At 40.7% G+C, this 21648-nt stretch overlaps 1 protein-coding gene across 8 annotated transcripts in view; it reads right to left on the bottom strand.

Annotated features, from left to right (window-relative positions):
* PIP4K2A (phosphatidylinositol-5-phosphate 4-kinase type 2 alpha) overlaps positions 1-21648 on the bottom strand; it is a 177498-nt gene that overhangs the window by 71575 nt on the left and 84275 nt on the right. For 7 of the 8 annotated variants that reach the window (XR_002524201.2, XM_003903459.3, XM_021943110.2 and 4 more), the window contains exon 2: positions 988-1085. Coding sequence is in view for 7 of the 8 variants with exons in the window: in XM_003903459.3 (XP_003903508.2) it covers positions 988-1085 (98 nt within the window). In the remaining variant the exon portion in view is untranslated. Of the gene's footprint in view, positions 1-987; positions 1086-1270; positions 1417-21648 lie in introns of those variants that run through there. The other variant, XM_021943113.2, reaches the window with a different exon arrangement.

Below are 21648 nucleotides of genomic sequence, written 5' to 3'. Positions count from 1 at the left end.
CTACTTGGAAGGCTCAGGAAGGAGGATTGCTTGAGCCCAGGAATCTGAGACTGCAGTGAAGACCCCTGTCTTCACAAAAAGTTTTTTAAAAAATCAGCTGGGCATGGTAACCTGTACCTGTAGTCCCAGCTACTCGGAAGGCTCAGGAAGGAGGACTGCGAGAGCCCAGGAATTTGAGACTGCAGTGAGATATAATTTCGCCACTGCACACCAGCCTGAGCAACAGAGCAAGATCCTGTCTCAAAAAAAATTTCATAATGATCCTCACATGGGAGTGATTTGAGGTTCACCCTAATCATTCAGAACTGTTTCCCTCTTTTTGTTCCCATGGAACCAGACACGCATATAAATTATACATATGCACACACCCCTCCCTTATCATACTTTGCACACTGAACTATAGCAGTTTGTATATGTGTCAGTTTTCGTACTCTGAGCCCCTTGAGGGCAGGGCCAGGTCTTCTATATCATTGCATTTCCAGCTCTCAATGGACCACCTAACATATAATAGGTGCTTCACAATGATGTCTAAAACGACATTCAAATGAAGGAGAAATGTTCTCAATGCCCAACATGGCATCTAATTGTGCCTTATGAAAATGTACCTTCGGTCTTTATTGTTCTATGATGGAGTCATTGCTGTTCATAAATCATCATTTTCAAAGTTCTGTGTACAAGAGCAGAGGTTCATAACTGATAAAAAATCCAAGCAATTTACAGCTTGAAAAATTTGAATTATAATGAGAATATCACTTTCAACGTATAAGATATTCATAGAGAACAATATGCCATATGGCAAAGGATATTATCCCAGAGAGCCTGCTGTTGCTTCTCTAAAAATGACAGATGGTTATGTTTATCACAGGATTAACTTCATCAGCAAAACTTTACTCCCACCCATTGAAAAATTATGTGATTACAGAAATTCACAAAACTTGTACTCCTAGCAGCCATGCTAGTCTTATGAAAGGTCATACTTGCACTTACTTGTTAAAAAGGTGATTGTCCACCTTTATTTTTGAATAGGCTTTGAAGTCATCTGGCATCAACATAACAGGGATTTGAACATGGCTCAGTTCATTGATCTAGAAAAATATAAAATAAATAGCACAGGTTATTACTATCCAGGTGAGGAGGACTTGACTTGAATGTGTACCTTGGGGAAAAAAACATGGTGGACACAGGAAGTTCTCTTCCCACCCACCCACCCATCCTCCTTCCCTCTGCCATCATAATCTCTCTTCCTGCCTTCCTCATTCCCACTTCTTACGTCTGTCTGATGCTGGGTCCATGGCGGCCATCGGACGGCAGTGGTGAAGGAGATTCAATCCTCATGCCGCCTGTCCCTGCTTCTTGTCCATCCACTCTCCCTACCTTCCCTCCAGAAACTCATCCCCAAGCCCCTTTGGTCACATGTCCAGGACAACTTCCCTCTGTAAAGAAAATGTAATCTGAGAAAGAAAGCTTTTAAATTTTTCATGTAAATATTTGTTGGATTAATGGATATGATTTATGTATTGAAATCCAAGAACAACACTCATCTGTGTGCTCTTTACTTCCCTTACAGGAACTAAGTTTAAAAATAAAGACTGGGGTGGGGCATGAATTAACCAAAAGAAGAACCTCCATTCAGGGAAGGAGGAAGACATGTGGCCCCAGGACTGCAAGAGAAGGAGGTGGGTTGGACATGAGTCAAGAACAAAAGCAAAGATGTGCTTCCAAAGGACAAAGAGTAAGATCAAGTTCCAGTGAATGACAGGGATGGCTTTGGACACATGATTTTGAAAAACCTGAACTTTCTCTTGGTTAACTATTTTTGCATGTTGACTTTCCTTGTTGCTAGCAATAAAAACCATGTCAAAGATTTATGCTTCCAGTAGGATAGAAGGCAGGCACGCTGAAGGATTCTCAGTTACAAAAACAAAACAAGCAAACAACAAAAGAATGAGCTGCTTGATAGAGCAGAGATTTTTTGTTTTTTGAAATCACATTGCTGGGTTCACAGACAGTAGAGGAAATCTCCAAGACACCTTTCTTCCCCTAAAGTGAGTTTAACCCACATGGAGTGTGGGGACCATTAAGCAAGCCTGAAAGGAGGGACTCCCTGAAGATAACTGCCAATTTCAACACTTATTTGGGCCAAAGGAAAGCTGGGAGCTCAACCAAAGGCTTCAACATTAACCTGAGATCCTTGAAGGAAGCCTTTGAAAGTGGCCCCAACACCTGGCAGAAGTAAATGCAAATGATCTCTGGAGGAGAGCACCCCCTGCCAGGCCTCCAGGCTTCCCACAGATGGAGATCAATCAAACATGAGCTCACAGAGATAGCAACGACTGATTAATATTCTCAAGACTTTAGTTACTAAGATGATCAGATAGAGAATTTTTTAAGCCATGAGAAGTGAGAAATGTATACGGAAATAGAAGATGAACAAAAGATGATTATATTTGAAAAAATAATGATGATTCAGAATTTTCCACAACTAACGACAGTTATAAATCTGTAGATACAGTTGGGCACAGTGACTCATATATGTAATCCCAACAATTTGGGAGGCTGAGGCAGGCGGACTGCTTGAGCCCAGGATTTTGAGACCAGCTAAGGCAACAGACTTTGTCTCTAAAAAATAAAAAAAATAACAAAAATTAGCTAGGCGTGGGGGTGTGCAACTGTAGTCCCAGCTACTTGCGGGGGTGAGGAAGGAAGATCACTTGAATCCAGGATTTCGAGGCTGCAGTGAGCAGTGATTGTACCACTGCACTCCAGCCTGGGTGACAGAGTGGAGCCATGTCTGTTAAATAAAAAACAAAAAAAAGCAGACTATTCAAAGCAATATATAAGTAAGAATATTCAAAGCACAACTAGATATGCTGTAGTTAAACTAAAGAAGGCCAAATGCAAAAAGAAAGGAATGGTGGCCAGAGAGCAAAGGCAAACACAACAGAGGAATGATAGTGACAGCTGACAGCTAGCTTCTCAAACCCACTGAAAGAAAACAGGAATCTAACATCATATAGCTTCTCCGGTTCACTTTCCCCAAGCAGCTTATGATACTAAGTCATTTCCAGAGTATATTTGTGAAAAATTAGTTTATATGTCTTTATGCTATCAGAGGAATATCAAAGTTTGAAAAATAACAGAAAAAGAAAATCATAATGGAAATCCAAGTCCTGTGATAACAAACACAATGCGAATGAAGCTGGATGCCAACTCAATCAGCACTTCGATATGTTGTGGAACAAGAGAAAGCAAAACCCAACATGGAGGTGGGACCGGACACTGATTATTTAAATGCACGTGATGCGTTTAGCGGATCCTCCAAAGCTTTGATGCCTCTTCAGGCTGCTTAAATCAGTATCGCTTAACAGAGTCTTCTCAGAAAGGAAGCAGGAAACCAGAAACTTTCTGCATCCTTTTGCTTTTTGGTACCTGCTCTGGAACATGTTTTGTGGAGAAAATACGAAAACTTCAGTCAACATGGAATGAGTAAACTGAGAATTTTCCTTATTGATTTTCCTTCCCCATCCATCCTCGCGTCAGCACAACCTTTAAGAGTCCACTCAGTGCTAGGCACAGCTCGGACACCAGTCTTTGCCCTCTTGGGGCTTATGGTCCAGAGGGGCAGACACATTAACTGAAGAACTGCCCCAAGTGTAGAACTCCAACAATGACAGAGTCAGGAGGGAGAAGCACATCGGACCATAAGCAAGTATGGAAAAGGCCCAGGCCAGGTGGGGGAGGCATGCGAGGCTTCCCTAGGGAGCAACGGCTCGTGGAGAAAGGAGAGGGCAGGTGGACAGGGCTTCCAGGAAGAAGGTGGGTCCTGGAGACGAGGGGGCACTGTTAATGGGCAAACAGTGCAGAAACAGACAAGGCGCATGGCATGAAAGGGATGAACAGCATGCTCAGGAGCACCGGGAAGTGGCTACCGTAGAATTGCACCACACAGAGGACAGCAGCTCAGCAGAGGGCGGCGGAGGCAGCACAGATGAAGGAAGCAGACACTCCAGCATGCTCAAGTGCTGAAATCTGCGGGGCTTGATGACAGACTAGAAATGTAGGGAAAGATGGAGGGAGTGCTGCATGCATGCCGGGGTAGCTGGTGAGTCCACTGACTGGCACAATGCATTTTAAGAGAAGAGTTCAGTTTTGAGCTTGTTAAATTTCATGCGCTGTTGGGACATCTAAGTGTCAATGTCAGGTAGGCCGTGGACAGGTGGGTCTGAAGTTCCCAGGGGCAGCAGGGGCAGGAGATAAAAATGTGTGTATCCGTGCATCAGACATTAGCTCCCCAGAGGAATGGATGAGGTAACCTGGGGAGGGGATGGCATGAGAGGGACGAGGGCGGAGAAGCAGTCTTCAAGAACAGGAACGTTTCACAGCCTGGAGAAGATGATGAAAAAGGGGAAAACTGCTACTGAGGCAGGAAGTGAAAAAGCACAGGGCCACCCAATGGGAGTGAAGGGAAAAGGGGGATCAAACATGCTATGGGATGAATATGACACTTTTGAGAAGGCAGGGACTGGGAAATGTCAGCCAGATTGAACAGCACGGGAGGTCCTTGGCAACCTTGGCAGAATTGTTTCGGTGGAGTGTAGCAATGGAACCCAGACTGAGCTAAGCTGAGGTAAGGAAATGCTGGCACTGCACATGGCTATTTCTAAGGAGCCTGGCACGGAAGGACAGGAGCGAGATGAAGAGGGATGGGGGACAGAGGGAGGACCTGAGAGAGAAGGGACATTCAGTAGCACTTCTCAAGAAGGTGGGAGGAGATGGGATCCAAGCATGCAGGAAGGAGAGGCTCTGAGGAGGGAAGTAACTTTCCTATTTACAGGAGGGAAAAGAGACAGGTGTCATGGTGAGGTGGCAGAACTGACAGAGGGAAGACACGGGGCTCCCATCCACTGGCTCCTATTTTCTCTGGGAAGTAGGGCCATGGACACCTGCTGAGAGTGAGAGGCAGGCTGAGGACTTCAAAGGTTAAAGAGAACACAGGGAGCTTAAAAAAGGGACTGAAGAATGTGGATGGACAAGTTTAAAGAGAGACAGCAGGCTGGGCTTCCAGGCAGAACTGAGCATCATCCACAGTTTGTGATGGTTCACATACAGGAACAGAGCGAACTTGTGGAGTGACATTCCTCATTCTGGCAGAGCTCGACCCCAGGGTGCTGGTGCAGAGACAGGGGATGACAGGGGTCCTTCCGGATGGAGGTGTTTGCTGGATGGAGGTGTTTGCTGGTTGAGTGTGACATAAAGGGGAAAGGAGTTCCAGGACGATCACTTGGAAACAGAAAGTCAGTACAAAACAAGATCGCTGATCGTAAGGAGTTTTCTACTGTAGTCGATGGAGCAGGACCTTCACATGTAGTAAAATACCAAGCAGCACAGAAGAAATGCTGAACCCAGACAACAAGTGCCACAGAAGCACAAAGCAGGAGCCCGTGCTCACAGGTGTGGGTGATGGGCTTCTTGGAAGGAGTGCAGCCCTACATGCCCCTTGAGGGATGGAGAGTTCTGACTACTGTGTCATTTAAATGTCAGAGAAACACAAACCTTTAGCTATTCCCCATCTTCCAAAACCAGACTACCCTAAGAGGTAGAGAATATTTGGTCCTCATTATCAAAGAAGACAAGAAATGAGACAAGAAGAAAAATCAAAGATAGTTACACTTATACCTTGGCTTACGTGGAATCATAAGATGCTGAAATTAAAAGAGAATTTCGGAGATCATATAGTCTAACCTCTCATTTTGCAGATTGTAGTATGTCCTAGCAGAGCAGTATCTATACCTTCATAATTGAGTAGTGGGGCAGGATACTGAGTTAGATCTGACAGCTACTTTATGGCTGCTTTATCTTTCTTCCAGGTGGCCTTTCATTCTTTACACTTGCGTAACATTGCTTTTGGCCTTATTTCCCCTCCAGATTCCCCCCAAAAAACTTCTTGGTCAGGTAGGCGGTAGCTAGATTTAATGACTTGTAAACAAGCACTTCACAAAACAGAGGATCTACTACTTAAAAGAGAAGCTTTTAATTAGTAAACTAGTTTTTCAATAGTGTACCCATAAGCCCCTATATTATTTTTTATACAGCACGTTTTACTTTGTTGTATATGAGGCTTAGTGATCATTCATCAGTTTTACTGAAATGGATTACTTGCAGAGCTGCTTAATAACTGAAAAGACACTTAACTTCCTGAAAAACTCTCTCCTTTAGCTGGTTACTTTGCTCTTACCCAAACTAAAATATATTGCTTATCTCCAGTTCAAATTCAAATACTGGTGCAAATGCAGGTCATGGCAATGAGCTCTCAGTTTGAAGAAGGCTGAGTTAATCCTATTTGTTAACTTCAATATTTTATATAGGGCTCTGGGCTGTAAACTTTCAGACTTTAAAATGAAGATTATTGGGTTTTAAAGTCTCCAGTTTCACAAAACTTTAAATTATTAGTTTGGCATTCTACCTAGACCAACCATTCTATATGATCTACCCTAAAATTGATAACTAACAGTGGTTTATCATCATTATTTTACACTTAGTATCAGGATTTTTTTAAAAGATAGGGTTGCCCAGGCTGGAGTGCAGGGGCATGATCATGGCCAACTGCAGTCTTGAGCTCCCACGCTCAAACGGTCCTCTGGCCTCAGTCCTCTGAGAGCTGGGACTACAGGCGTACACCACCATGCATGGCTAATTAAAAAAATTTTTTTGTGGTGACAAGGTCTTGCTATGTTGCCTGGGCTGGTCCCAAATTCCTGGGCTCAACAGATCCTCTTGCCTCAGCCTCTCACAGTGTTGGAATCACAGGCATGAACCACCGTATCTGTCCTTTCATCAATATTTTTTAAACAAAGAATTGACACTTTTCTAAGATACTTACATTGGGAACACACACACACACACACACACACAGTTCTATCTATATGTTACATAATATTCATAAAGGAAACAAAAAGATTTGTGTTAACCATTACTATTTTGAAGGAAAGAATCATACACCCTTTATAGGAATAAGCATACACTGTGAAATCCAAACAGTTTTTAATTCATGAAGATGAAAGTGATTTTTGAGTTTATTAAAATTTTCTTAGGTTAGCTGAACAAAGTGAAAGCACCCGTTATACTATCACATAGAGGCCACATTTAAGGTTCCTTCGGGTTGCAAATATTCAATAAAATTCTCACAGCAAAAGAGCAATATCACTTTATACTTGTGAAATACTTAATGGTTGTCAATCCCCTTTGGCAAACACAGGATAGTTCTTTGTGCTGCCGGTCACACTTGCAGGCCTGTAAAACAAGTGTATTAGAAATTCCCCACCCCACACAGAGCGGCTGGAGGCTGGGGCCCCAGGCGTCCTGGGAGGGACTTCTTGTTCCTGTTTATGCCGTGCCAGTCACCCCCAAATCGCAGGTGTGGGTCTGCACTGCCTTGCTGCTCGGCCTTTGGGCAGCAAAGCTGCCCATGCTGGGGCTCCACAGATGACATAAAAATAAAGCAGCTTTGTTGTCCACATCAATAGAAACAGGGTCAAAGGGGGTGGAGAGGGCTGGTGCAGAGCGCCAAAATGTCCCTGATTATGGTATGACTCAAGAGTGGGGGCAGGGGCGAGGGCAGAGGGGAAGCTGGCATGTGGCAAGGGGAGGGAGGAAGCCGAGGAGAGCTCCTCAGTCTTGGCTCAGCTTTGCCCTAACTCACTGCCATAGTTGGCACTAACCTTATGGTTCATGCTAGAGGCACACGTGCCAAGATCCATGTGAGTCGCTCCAGACACAGTATCTTATCTGATCTTTACAACCCAAGGGGGTAGAGGTGCTATTATCATGCCCATTATACAGATAAGGAAATTGAGGCTTAGTGAGATTAGAGAAGGTCCAAGCTATTAAACAGTAGAGCTGTACCTGGAACTCAGCCCAATCTTAAATCTTCTTCTGCCAACATAACTCACACGAGTTACCTGGAATATAAAATTTAGGGAGCTGGATTGGCTGAGCCCAAGATACTTTCAAATTCCTAACAGCCTGTGAGATAAGATTCCTAGCAACTTCATAAGATATCTGCCTGAAATTTAAGTCTTCATTGTGTTAAAAAAACTTCTAAAAGATTCCTTATTTAAAAAAAAAATAATAATTAAGTACACGTTTAGGATAGATGATGAAATACACAGTTAACTAAATATGTACCATGGGCTACTACAATTATAACAGCTGTGGTTTCAATAGCACAGTGGAAATCTGGAAAGAACTGTGTAACTGAAAAGTTGTCATCTAACATTTCTTATCATTTAAAAAAAGGGAAAATACTCCTCAAAGCTCCATTAAATCTTAATCAATCATACACTGTATCCTTGAAGGATGTAAAATCTATTTCTAAGGCAATTATTTATTAAAGCCAATTGTCTCAGTTTCCTTCATGAAAAATAAAATTAACACAAAACACAGTAACATTTATGTGGGCCTTTCCTTTTAAATTACCATACAGCCCAACTCAGAAAAGGTACCTCAATTCCTCTCCTGAGCAAGGCATTGAAATTTACATCACATGGAAGTTCTCTCCAACACTGCGAAACACAGGTTTGTTTTTTTGCGTGAGATTGGCTGACTGCAATGAGCATCACTCCTGCAGATGTAAGGCTAAATTCACACTGGCAGGAAAAGAGAGGTTGCAATTAAGCTGCAGAAACGGGAATACTAAATAGCTACTGGACAAGGAATAAATAAGTGAGACCCAGCTGATAGCGGTTCTGAAATTAAGGCATAGAAAGGTGTCCCCACAAAGCTATCTCACAGTGTGACATTTAAAAAATAAACCTAATTTATATCATTTTTAAGTCAAGCAAAGAATATGCTCATAAATTCTGAGAGGCATAATTAATGACACTTAATTAATTCAGATATATTCACCCTAAACACTATGTTCTCAGACTAATACATAATTAGTAATTGGTTTTCATTCAGCCAAGAATACGCAAAAAGAACCAAAAAAGCCTCTCACATGTAGAGGAGACACTGAGATACTTAATCTGATTATAATGAAGACAATTCCCTACAAATTATGACATATTGAGATGAAACAGGAAGCACCCCTCGTGTGGAGCCCCTGTCGGGTATAAAGGCTGGCAGAGGTGGCAGGGGGCCTGGAGGGGGAACTATTTCATGGCAGCATGAGCACTGGGGGAGACAGGAGATGTTCAGTGGTGTAGGAATTATCTTGAAAGGCCCGTGCATCCCTTCTCAAAAATCTCAAGACACAGATTGAAAAAGGGCTCACTTTATCTCCCAAAATACGTTTCTACCACTTAAATGTGAGGGCCTACTTTAAAACATAATTCAATAATAAAAGTAACCAGAGCGAGGTAAGCACAAAGCGTTCAAGATCAGTGAGGGCCCAGCAGTAAGAAGTGTAACGCATAACTTGATATGATTATTCTGGATACTATTTTAACTTTAATTAATTTCATAGGGAAATCAAACAATAAATATGTCATACCAGATTCCCTAGACTTTGCAAGTGTTGCAATTGCTTCTGGCTTCTACAAATGGATGCTCGCTAGCTTCATGACCTAAAATGTGATATGAGTTCACCACTACAGATAAAAATCTCTCCTCTCTTTCCCCACATCCCTTTCTATCAGTATCTGAAAATAGATACTTTCCACTTACCGGACTCATCCTAAGCAAACAAAATTCCTTTGTGACTCTGTGGCTGATAAAGCACATAAGGATTCCTTCCACCAAACAAATGACTTTGAACAATTTCTGCCCCGAGGTTCATTCGCTTTAAGAAGTGAATGAATAGAGAACTAAAATTAGGACTATTAGGAGATAAGAGTTGAGGGTATCCAGAGCTACTGAAGTAACTCATGGCTGGAAGTTCTGACTAACTGTTATGTCCCTGTCCGGCAAACAGAAGGGCCCTGCAGTTGTGATTAGAACTTTCGCTTGTTCTCCACAAAGGTATAAAAAATGACCTCAGGTGCATTGCTAAGAAAATATTTTCCATAACGTCACCTAGAAAAGGCCATCACGTTGCACAATCCCCTCCACACCATGCTCTTCTCCAGAGCTATCTGCGCACAATTTATTTCTAGAGAGGTGCAGAGGGCTTGGTTGGGAGCTGAGACGCAGAGACATTACAGCTTCGATTTTAGAACCATGCTCATGAACACAGCAGTAGGCTGCCTGGCTGGCACAGAATTACCCACATTAGGTGCAATACCTACGACCCCTCCTTCAGAATACTTGGAAGTTGCGTCCAATTTGTTTGAAAAATGGGGAAACTACCACTATTTATACACCAAAGTTCGTATTTTTGATGTGTATTGGTAGCAACCAGAACATACTTAGCACAAAGACCATCATGAAGGCATCATTTTTTCTTACTTTTTTCTAAGTGTCTTCTTGGGAGGATGAGGGATTACCTAAACATTTTTATCTGATTTTCACTATCTGATATTCATGTGTAATTGTTAATTTTGTACTAGGGGAAAAAATCACCAACTTGAGCACCAGCTCTCATTTGGAAATAATTTTTATAATATTACAATGAATATAGGTTGAAACAATTAAGAACTTTAAAAAAATGAAGTTCTAATATGATTCAGGCATGTAGCCCACACTTGGAATGCTGTGGCTCTCATTACAACTTGCCCTGCAAACCAAATAGCAATTTGAAAGCTCTGAGGTTTCAGAGGGACAGGCGGGGCAAATTAGAATCAGTTACAGAGGTAGGAAAAACCATGCAGCTGAAAATGTCTGGGAAATGTACTTTTATTTGTCTTGAGGCAAGAGGTCAATTTTCTACAGCTGCTTCATCAATATTCATTTTCTTTTACTTTTCTTTTTTTTTTTTTTTTTTTTTTTTTGAGACAAAGTCTCACTCTGTTGCCCAGGCTGGAGTGCAATGGTGCGATCTCAGCTCACTGTAACCTCCCCATCCTGGGTTCGAGCAATTCTCCTGTCTCAGCCTCCCGAGTAGCTGGGACTACAGGTGGGTGCCACCATGTGCGGCTAGTTTTTGTATTTTTAGTAGAGATGGGGTTTCGCCATGTTGGTCAGGCTCTCGAAGTCCTGACCTCAGGTGATCCACCCGCCTTGGCCTCACAAAGTGCTGGAATTACAGGCACGAGCCAACACGCCCAGCCAATACTCATTTTCTAAGACCATTTTTTAAAAGTTGATGTTTCTTTATCTCCAGATAAGACAAAAATCAAAGGTCCAAGTATATTTTAATTAAAACTTTCTTCTGAAATCTGAGTTACCTTCCAATATCTACAAAATAAATGTTTTTTTTTTGACAAGCCAAATAAAGTTGTTCTGATATGAAAGCTGAGTAGGAATGATAATAAAAGCACAAAGGTCCTCCTTTCCAGGGTCCATAAACTCAAAAGCCTAAATGAATTCACTTCAGCAGATTTTTCTGTTGAACAAGAATCATTAAGTCAATCTTTTGATTAATGGCTACTTGACTAAAATTAAAATGTCATCAGAAATATTTAAACTCTTGCTTAGAATCTTACTTTAATTTATAACATAGACACAAACTCTCCCATCTGTCAACTTGGTATCTGCAAGCTCAATCAGACTCTTATGGACATCCTTGCTGGCTGGCCCACTGTCAACTTCACACAAAAGAATGTAGTCATGTTAAAATTCTACCTCCCATGAACCATAGAATCTGACATAAAACTACTGAGTTCAGGCCAAAAATTTATAATCTAGTACAGAGGTAATACGGCTTTTAAAAAAATTCAAACAAAGACATTGCCAATGAAAACAAGAGCTTACAACGTGGTCCATTCAAAAGGGCCCCAGGCTCAGGGAGTCAGGAGACCTCTGACTGAGCCCTGGTCAGCCACGTCACCACCCTCTGGCCTTAAGCAGAGTGCCCCAGCACTCTTGATCTTGCTTTATACTTTAAAAAACGAGTTTGAGGAGAGATCACAAGTGCTTTGGCCCAGATAGTGATTTAGAAAATGCTTGAATTAATTACCAATCTTTTCAGACTTGAGAACATTTAGATTCAAATTTGGATTTCTGGCTTCTTTTAAAAATGGGAAGATCTGGCACCCGGCCCGTCATCATTCATCTGGTGCTGAGTAGCTATGGGGATGCACCCTCTAGTTGGGCACAGTTCCTGCCACTCCCTGGAGTCTCCTGCCTGGATGACTTGGCCCATTCCAGGGCTTTAGCCACCATAGGGCTCTGGTGCCTGCACTTGGGAGACATTCCCACAAATTCAGATGAATCACAAAACAACTTTCCAGAGATCCACTTAATTCCTGGAAGACACAGACAACCTCTTCAAATGTTTTGTTCAGGTAGATGTGGCAGTGCAGGCACAAAGGTTGGAAAAGAAGCCACAGCTCCAATATTCTAATCAAAGGCATTGCAGGTTCCTGGTCTTCCTTTGAAACTGAGACAGGGACAGGGAAGAGATGCTAAATGAAGCTAATATGCCTGCAGTTGCCTGTAACCATGTCTTCAGCCATGTAAAGTAAGCATCACCGTTGATGCCCGGAAAAGACGGGATAAGACAGACAAGAGCCACATGCAGATGACATCATTTAAATCTCTGGACCCAGGAGATCTTGAGGCCAGCCTAACCCCACATCCTTTCCAGAGACAGAAACCAATCAATCCCCTAAGCTAGTGGAAGGTAAATTTCTGCCACTTGCAATTGAAGACACTCAGATACTTAATGAATGTCAAATAAGAACTTCACTCATCCAAATGGCATGACCACTAGCAATTACACAGCACTCCAAGACACTGATCTTGAAAGTTTCAAATAAACATTTTCCTTTTAGTCAGATATTTAATATGCTAAAACAATTTAATACTTCCTGTTATCTTTCTGCCCATTCATCCTGGGATAAGGATGTTCTAAAACTAGAGTTCCCCAAGTGAGCTGTGAAGGCAAAGCTTCCAGAAGGTGCTGGACGATGCCAAGCTGGCAAGAAGCCCTAAATCTCATGCCCCTTTGGGAGCAGGGTCTGGCTAGCCATGGAGAAGATGGGGAGGAGTTCGTGTATGTAATACAGGTGTCCCTGGGTGCCCCAGATAACCACATCTGCTGAAAAAGTAAGCAATGAGTGACAGCCATGCATTTAGAAAAATCAATCACTGAAACACATCATTAATAAAACCTGTAAGACAATGGAGAAGGGGATGGCATGTACGGTTCAGCATTTCACACTGAGATGTGTTCAGCAGACTTCATGGTTGCAAACTACGTTAAGATTCCAGAAGGAAGCAATGAAATCCTAATTCTGTTAGACCAGAACTTGTGTTTTTCTTTCCATGACCAGAACAGAGGGGCCGCCTGCTTTCGTGCCCAGCATCCATCCTGAAGGAACAATGAGAGGAAGGGTACAATGCTGCCGTGTACACTGCTTTCCCGGATTCCCATATTAAGAGATGACCTGACCATGCATTTTTATCTCTTTTCCTTCCAGAAGCTCTGCTAAGATGACAGTAAAGGAAGTTAGAGATTGGGGGAAAAACAAAAACACCACCAACAAACATGACAAGAACATTGGAGAGCAGACAATAGAAAAGGAGAAATGTCAAAGAATTTTTGAAAGACAGAAGAGAAGTAGAGGATTGTTAGCAGACAGAAGAGGAGAGAAAGTTGCTACCTCTGTGCCAGTGGCCACTTGATGCCGTGTGCTCCCAGATGCTGAGGGGCTCCACAGCTAGGGTTCAGGTGGCAGACGGATGGTGCGCTCCCTGTTGCTGACCACACCATCCCATCGCATGGAAGGCACAGGACTGACTCCTCAGAGACCCCAGCCCAAGAGGCTTCGGGCATGGGAAGACCCATCTCACACAGGGCTGGGCTGGGTGTCACGGAGCATGGGAGGAGCCAGTGACCATCTGTGCTCTGAGGCCTGGGCCCTCTGCCGCTGTCCCCTGCTCTGCTGCAATCACACCTATGGCCTGGGTCACTCCCCGTGGGGACACTGGAGGATACCCATTCTGGTGGAAAGGCCCCAGAAATATTAATAATTCCACCAGTGGGCGGCAGCACAAAGGCTGTCCTCTTCCCCACTATGAGTGGACAGGCACCGTCGCTCCACATACCCAGGACAGGCCGTCTGTCTTCCAGCACCTTGTTCTAAAACCTGAATGGACAGCAACAAACGACCGGACATGGGAGGAAAGCCTTTAGCATGAAGGAGACTAAAACAATTCTATAATTTTTTTCAATGCTATTTAACATCATGCAATACTAAATCACCAAATTTAGTGCTTCACAAAGTACTAAAAATAACTTAGTCATAGTAAAGTAATGCTATTATTTTACCAAAAAAACTATGCATTATTTCAAAAAAAAGAAGGATGAGGGGAGAAAAGAGGTGGTGTGAGACAGCCAGCATCATCTGCCATGGCAGAAGCTCAATAGAAAATGCCTAACATGACAAATTCATAAACAATAGCACAAGCATATTACCTAGCAAACACCGGGGCAAATAATTATGTATAGCTGTGTAAACCAACATGGAACGTTCTCTAAGAAATAGTGCAGAGTGAGAAAAGCAAGATAGAGATGTGTTTAATGTGCTACCACTGACTTTTTTTTAAAAAAAGGTTACACATTCATGTGTTTGCACAAAGATCGAGTTTGGGTGTCTGCAGTGAGGGGTGAAGCTCACCAGTAATGGTGAGCCTCTGTACTGTTTAAATTCTGGATCACAAGTTATTTTCATGGTAATGATGGAGAGAAAAACCAAAGTGCTCACGCAGCATTTAACTCAGGAGCAGACCACAGCTCTAAGGCAAGGGTCGCAAGGGTCTTCCACAAGGGCAGTGTGCTCCCCAGGGAGAAGACAGCACAACTTCTCTATGTACTGTATACTAAAAGGCTGCCTTTACAAAGCTTGTTTGATGAATGCCCTCCTCAGTCCAATGTGAGTGTCATGAGCTGTATACTGGAAGGGAGGTACCCGGCGGAACAGTAGGAGCTTAGAGGTTGGCAGTTGGCAGGGGACATCCATGCATTGCTCAGGTCAAATGCATTGCAACTGACTGTAGGTTATATGTGCCCAGGTAAGTGGATTTACAGATCATACCATCTGGCTTTAACTAAGCGAAATCAACCCTCACAAAACAGGCAAGTGCTTAAAAGGATGCCTGAAAAACAACCACATGGGCTGAAGCTAATGTTAAACACACAAGGACCAATTAACAAGAAGCCACGTGGCAGGCCTAAGACTGAGCCCTGAGCTCCCAGGGTTCTCACTATCAGTCACATGATGAGGTCAAAGCACCGATGATTTCATTAGATATGACAAGAATAGTTCACAACAATTAAAATGACTGGGAAGACCTCATTTAAAATGTGGACTTCCATTCATTTTTGTTCATGATAAAGCTTCCCTAAGTGTACACTGTGCCTAGAGACACCAGCTAATGATACTACAGAGCTATCAAAATGGGCAAGTCATGTAAAATCTAAGCACTCAGGACCTGAAGACAAACAATTCTAGTTTATTTCACTATGTTTAACATTGTGCAGTACTACACTACAAATTGAGTACTTCGCAAAATTTTACTAATTTAATGATTAACATGTAGAAGCTTCTTCCTGGGTTCCTTTGCTAGCAAAAGACTAAAAACCACATATTACTGGAGAAGCACTTGCTATTTCTACCAAGGCAAAAATGGCTTAAAGCATGTAAAAACCAATATGGCATCAAATTTGAATGAATTCCTTTGTCAGCAAATACTGTTGGCAGAGGCACAGAAATACCAGTCAATATTTGAAGACTCAGGATTAGAATAAATTACACAGCCTACGAAGTTTGCTTTAGAATTGCATCAAAGTAAAGATGATTCTAACATTTCTCTGCTTCGGGTATTTGCTAACTTATTTCCTGTATTCAAAGAACTACTATGTGTGGTTGAGAGGGAAGAATAACATAAGCACTTTAAAAAAGTTGTGGAATTTATGAGATGAGTCATGCACTTTTCCCTTACAAAACATGTGTCCCAAATTCATGGACCTTTGTAGGGGTCAAAGGTGCATCTCAGTAGTATGTTACCTATCAGGGGGAAAAAAATCAGCACACTTTACGCTTCCTTTCAAAGTAAAGGTGAGACTCAACATTAACTGCTTTTCAAGAGAAACCAAAGCCTTGAGAGTTTTATACAAACAGATGTTTGGAAATATTTCCACTGTTTTGTTATCTTTTTGCCAAAAACAACGAAACTGTGTCACCTATGAAAACTTTTATATCAGCACACTTAGGAACTTGAAAATAGAATATTCTAGTGTATTAGAAATCTTGCCAGAGAGTTTCAAACCCATTTGTTAATGGCTTTTGAATCTATTTGTTAAGCGTTTAAAAATACAGTAACCTTCCAATAAGTTTCAGAATAAAATTTTACCATCTGAAAGTCAACTAAAAACCTTTGTGTATCTGGTGGGATGTGTTGAGAAAAGCAGGGTAATAATTTCGTATGATTTAGTAAAAATGGCCAGTGATATAATTCTTCCATTTGTATTTACAAATCTTTGTGGGGTGTATTTTTCAGAAATGAAAGCCAATAAAACAGATAATCAAAATATGCTAAACTTAGAGCTAGGCTTTAAAAAAATCACAATTAAAAGAACATTTTCAGAAAATTCAAAAATTAGTTTTACTGCTTTCATGAAAAAATTAATCTCTAACGGAGAGCAAAAGATTTTTTGTACTGTTAAAATTACTGAAAATATTTAATCTTACCTTTTTCAGTTCTTAAATATGGATTAAAATGTATAGAACATTAATACTTATATATGAATATAATGTATACATCACAATACATGTTATTAGTATACCCTGATTTCACATACACACAGCTATGTGATCCAAAAAAATCTGGAGTCTATTGTTCTAAGGGAGATGTTTTCAAAATAACCTATCTTTATGCATCTATTACCCCAGGGATGGGGAAACAGGATGTTTGGCGGTGGACTTTGGCGTTAAAAAAACAAAACAGTCCCCAGATATTTGTGATACAATTCTCTCCTCTTCTACATGCTCCTGGCATTTAGTTGGCACTGCTGAGAAAGAAAGTGACCCTCTTATACTCAGGCTGGCCAGAGGCAGGAGGCAGGGCCACGACACAGCATTCGCGCTTAGCCACAGCAACATCATGTTTTAAACACTGTCAAAAAACCTTTCACACAGACGTGGTTTTCGCAATACTGAAATAAGATTATTCTCACTGAACAGAAGAGAAATAAAGTTAAATAACTCAGCAGGGAGGGGAAATGGCCTTTCTTATCTCTTGGGTTATAAGAAGAAAAGTCAGATTCAGACTTCTGATAAAGGCTTGTGCTAACACCAATGTCATCTACACACTGGACTCCAGAGTCCTTTCTAGCTGGACTCTAGAGTCTTGAAGTGGGTGCCACATGGACAGAGATGACATTATAGCCATCCTGCGTGGTCCCGCTGATTCTCTTTCCATGGCCTGGTGGGAAGCTGCATTCCAGGAGCCTGCAAAAACTATGGAAGTTGGGAATATAAATCAGATGACTGCATGGGATACTCAGCATTTTTTATATCTAAATCCCAATCTTCTATGTTAATTTCTCCTACCCAAATTTCTAAAATATATTCTGCTTAAAAAAAAGAGTAACTTGCTTTTGAGTTCAGAGCTTTTCTCATATACTGAATTAATCATGTTTTCCTAGTGAGTTATAGTCTTTAGCCTAAGAGACTATTTCTAAAAATGCATGTTTCTAAAAAAATAAAAGCCAAAAGGCAACTCAAGTTTTGTCTAAAGAAATAATTGTTTAGCAAATAATATTTCAAAGCTATTGTATTCAGAACAAGAGGATATTGTTTATAAGACATACCACACTACATTTCTTACATAATTTTCTTTTGTGTCTCAAAATGTTTCTGAAAATTGAGGAGAATAAGGACGAGCTACCCAGTACAGCAAGTTGCTACAAAGATTTTTTACTTTAGGTTTTAGCAAACCCATACTTCCATCATCACACTGAAGTGTAGAAAATCACTTCCCAGTATAGATATAAATTTACTTCATATTTTAATGCAAAGTATAAGGGTGTGGTTTATAAAACAACCATTAGCTCAATTTCTTTTTCATAGCTGGAAACAGGATATTTTCATCTATATTTAGATGTATACTCACAAAAAATACTTAAGAACTCTACAAATAACAAAAATAACAAGTACTATCTTTTAACCTAGTAAAAAACAACTGTCACAGTTTCATGATTCATTTTCAAAAATATGTCATGCCAATTAATATGTATCCCCTACCCACAAATACTCCTATTCACAAACTGTCAAGAGCACAAAAATGCTACTAGTTGTTTTCATTACTTTAGGAAAAAGGGCATTTGCCATCACATGAGTTTTGCATAAATAATTCTCTCTTCTCCCCATCTCCTCCCACACATTCTATGTATTCCATCAACTATAAAAATAGATGAACAAAATAAACCGGAGAATTAGATGTCAGAGAATCCTAATTCCTAATTAGATCAATTAACATTAATTTTCATTCTCCATATGCTATGAACATGAATCAAGCATGCAATCTACCCAGATTTAATCCAGGCAGTTCTCACTACATTTTAAACCTGGAAACCTCTAAAAATTCTTCTGAATCATTTGAGGCTAATAGTATTCATCAAGATAAAATGCAGACTGTGAGTATTTAACTCTCACAGTCTCTCCCACCAAACCACCCATCATCACAAACGTATTCCTAGGAACAACATACATTGCCCTAAGAGGTCTCTCAAAGGTTATTAGGTGAATAATGCAGATCTTAAATAGCATATTCGTTTCTTTAATATTTTCTCACAAATATCTCTTTTACATAAACTCTAATACACTGCCTTTCCCTGCTCATCAAGAATGCGAAATCTAAGAAATACTGAAAATACACCTGCATTGCTTAACCAAAAGCTAGTATGTTAAAAAAAAAAAAAAAGATAAGGAAAGCTGCTTGCTGTGGCTTTGTACAAACCTGCTGGGATATATGACACGTTGTGCTTTCATTGCTGGCATCTCACTATACGAGGGCTTTGCCTGTGTGCAAGGCCTTTTACTGTCAAATTTAAGAATCCCCATGATATTATTTGAGGACTCTAGTAATTTCTTATGTAAAGACAGTCTAGGGAGAATCTAAGAATATAAGCATTAGCTGTCGTAACAGAATAAAACACAATTTTTCCCAATGAGAGAAAAGTTGGCCTATGGCTGTCATTATTCCCTACAATATTACAGCTACCTTAAGGGTGGGGACTAGATACATTCATTTTTCCACACTTGGTCCATTCCCAGGAACCAACTACAAGAAACAGTTGCTGACCAAATTTTAAACTCATTCCTTGGCTTATAAACATTTTTTTTTTTTTTGAGACGGAGTCTCGCTCTGTCGCCCAGGCTGGAGTGCAGTGGCCGGATCTCAGCTCACTGCAAGCTCCGCCTCCCGGGTTCACGCCATTCTCCTGCCTCAGCCTCCCGAGTAGCTGGGACTACAGGCGCCCGCCATCTCGCCCGGCTAGTTTTTTGTATTTTTTAGTAGAGACGGGGTTTCACCGTGTTCGCCAGGATGGTCTCGATCTCCTGACCTCGTGATCCGCCCATCTCGGCCTCCCAAAGTGCTGGGATTACAGGCTTGAGCCACCGCGCCCGGCCTGGCTTATAAACTTTTAAAGTGACTTTACTATTATATCTAGCAAAGAAAAATCCTGATATTCATATTGATCTCTCAGAAACCCAAAAGCTACAATGCCAATGATTAAGTTTCTGTTTACCAAGTTACCAAAGTTCAGACCAATTAAACACAAGATGACTTACTAAAAGATGATTTTACTGGCACAAAATAAATGCAATAAAATATTCTCCACAGACTAATCCCACCAGCTGAACAATTTTTGAAGAAGTTGTTTTTGTAAATGTGCACAGCATTTCAAACTTAAAAAAATGTTCATATCCATTATTTAAGTCCTTTTCATAACATGAATCTTGGTCATTATAAAAAGTCTCAAAAATCACAGAAAAAATGGTACCCTAAATGCTTTAAAGTGTTGCTGTGTACTCAGGAAATAGTAACTGTCAACAAAGAGTCAAACTCTGTAATTTGAAGAAGTTTATTGTGAGACACATATGAGTGACCAATGGCTCATGACAGAGCCTTCAGGAAATCTTAAGAACATGTGCCCAAGGCAGTTGGGGCACAGCCTAATTTCACACATTTTAGGGAGACATGAGACATCAACCAGAGACATTAAGATTCACATTGGTTTGATCTGGTACAGCAGGACATCTTGAAGCAAGGGAGGGCAGGCCTTCCAGGTCATAGGTAGATTTAAAACTTTTCCGATTGGCAATTGGTTGAAAGAGTTATTCCATAGAAAGGAATGTCTGGGTTAGGATAAGGGGTTTTGAAAACCAAGGTTACATCATGCAGATGAAGCCTTCAGGTAGCAAGCTTCAGAAAGAATAGATTGTAAATGCTTCTTATCAGACTTAAAATCTGTGTTGAGGTTAATGCCGGTTGGCTTTTCCTGAATTCCAAAAGGGAAAATGGTAGAATGAGGCATGTCCAACTCCCTCTTCCATCATGGCCTGAACACGTTTTTCAGGTTAACTGTGGAATGCCCTTGGCCTACAGGAGGGGTCCGTTCAGACGGTTTGGGGACCTTAGAATTTTGTTTTTGGTTTACATAACTCTCTATACTAAAAAAATCCAAAACAACAATTTTCTCTCCTATTTCCATATGATTTGTTGACAGCCCATCAAACAGAACAATTTACTAGAAACTTAATAATGCTTAAAGATTATTAAACTTTAATATACAAACACTTTTAAATTCACTGCCTCTAAACATATACTATTGAGACCTTAAAAATGACAGGATAGCTATTAAAAGCATGCTTCATTTAATATTTCACTTGTATGTGGTTAAAGGTCCACCATACTTGCATTCTTTTCAAAAATGTGGAAGCCTAAAGCTCTCACTAGACCTATGATTATTCTAAGACAACTGCAGTCATACCTCGAGTCACACTGCAATTGGCAGAGGATGCCAGAATGGAATGACAATTTTTATTTCTAGGAAAGCAATCTATGCTAATTATAAAATAAGTTGTCCTTTTTAAAGAAAATAAAGTTCTGTATTATAATTTAAAAAACAAGAGAGACTTTAAAGTAATATACAAACAAGACTGAAGATAAATTTAAAATACAAATAATGACCTACACTAAAAGTAAAATTCCAGGTGGTTTACTATTTCCACTGAGGAGGTAGGGCTAACCCCATCAGAACTTTAGGAAATCTCATTTTCCTAATTTGTTGACTAGCTAAATCAGTTTCACTAGTTTTCTCTTACCCTTTTCAACACTCTAGAGGAAATACATTTCCTATTCCAACCAAAGACTACCCAGTCTTTGCTACAGTTTTTGCTTTTATTATCCCATGTACATACATGTGATAATAAGTGTTCAATTCCAAAGAGGGAGTGAGCAGGGGAGTCCTCCTTTCTATGCCTTTCAAAACAAGATTAAGAAAAAAAAATATTTTACTTTCACTAGATGACAAAAGGAAGCAGTATTAGATGTTCTCCAAAAATGTCTTCAGTTGACTGGACTAGCTACAATATGCTCTAT

This window comes from Papio anubis, chromosome 11, assembly GCF_008728515.1.
Source record: "Papio anubis isolate 15944 chromosome 11, Panubis1.0, whole genome shotgun sequence".
NCBI classification, from domain to species: Eukaryota; Metazoa; Chordata; class Mammalia; order Primates; family Cercopithecidae; genus Papio; species Papio anubis.
The sequence above is the reverse complement of the archived record's forward strand: the minus strand, read 5'-3'. Positions and strand labels throughout refer to the sequence as shown.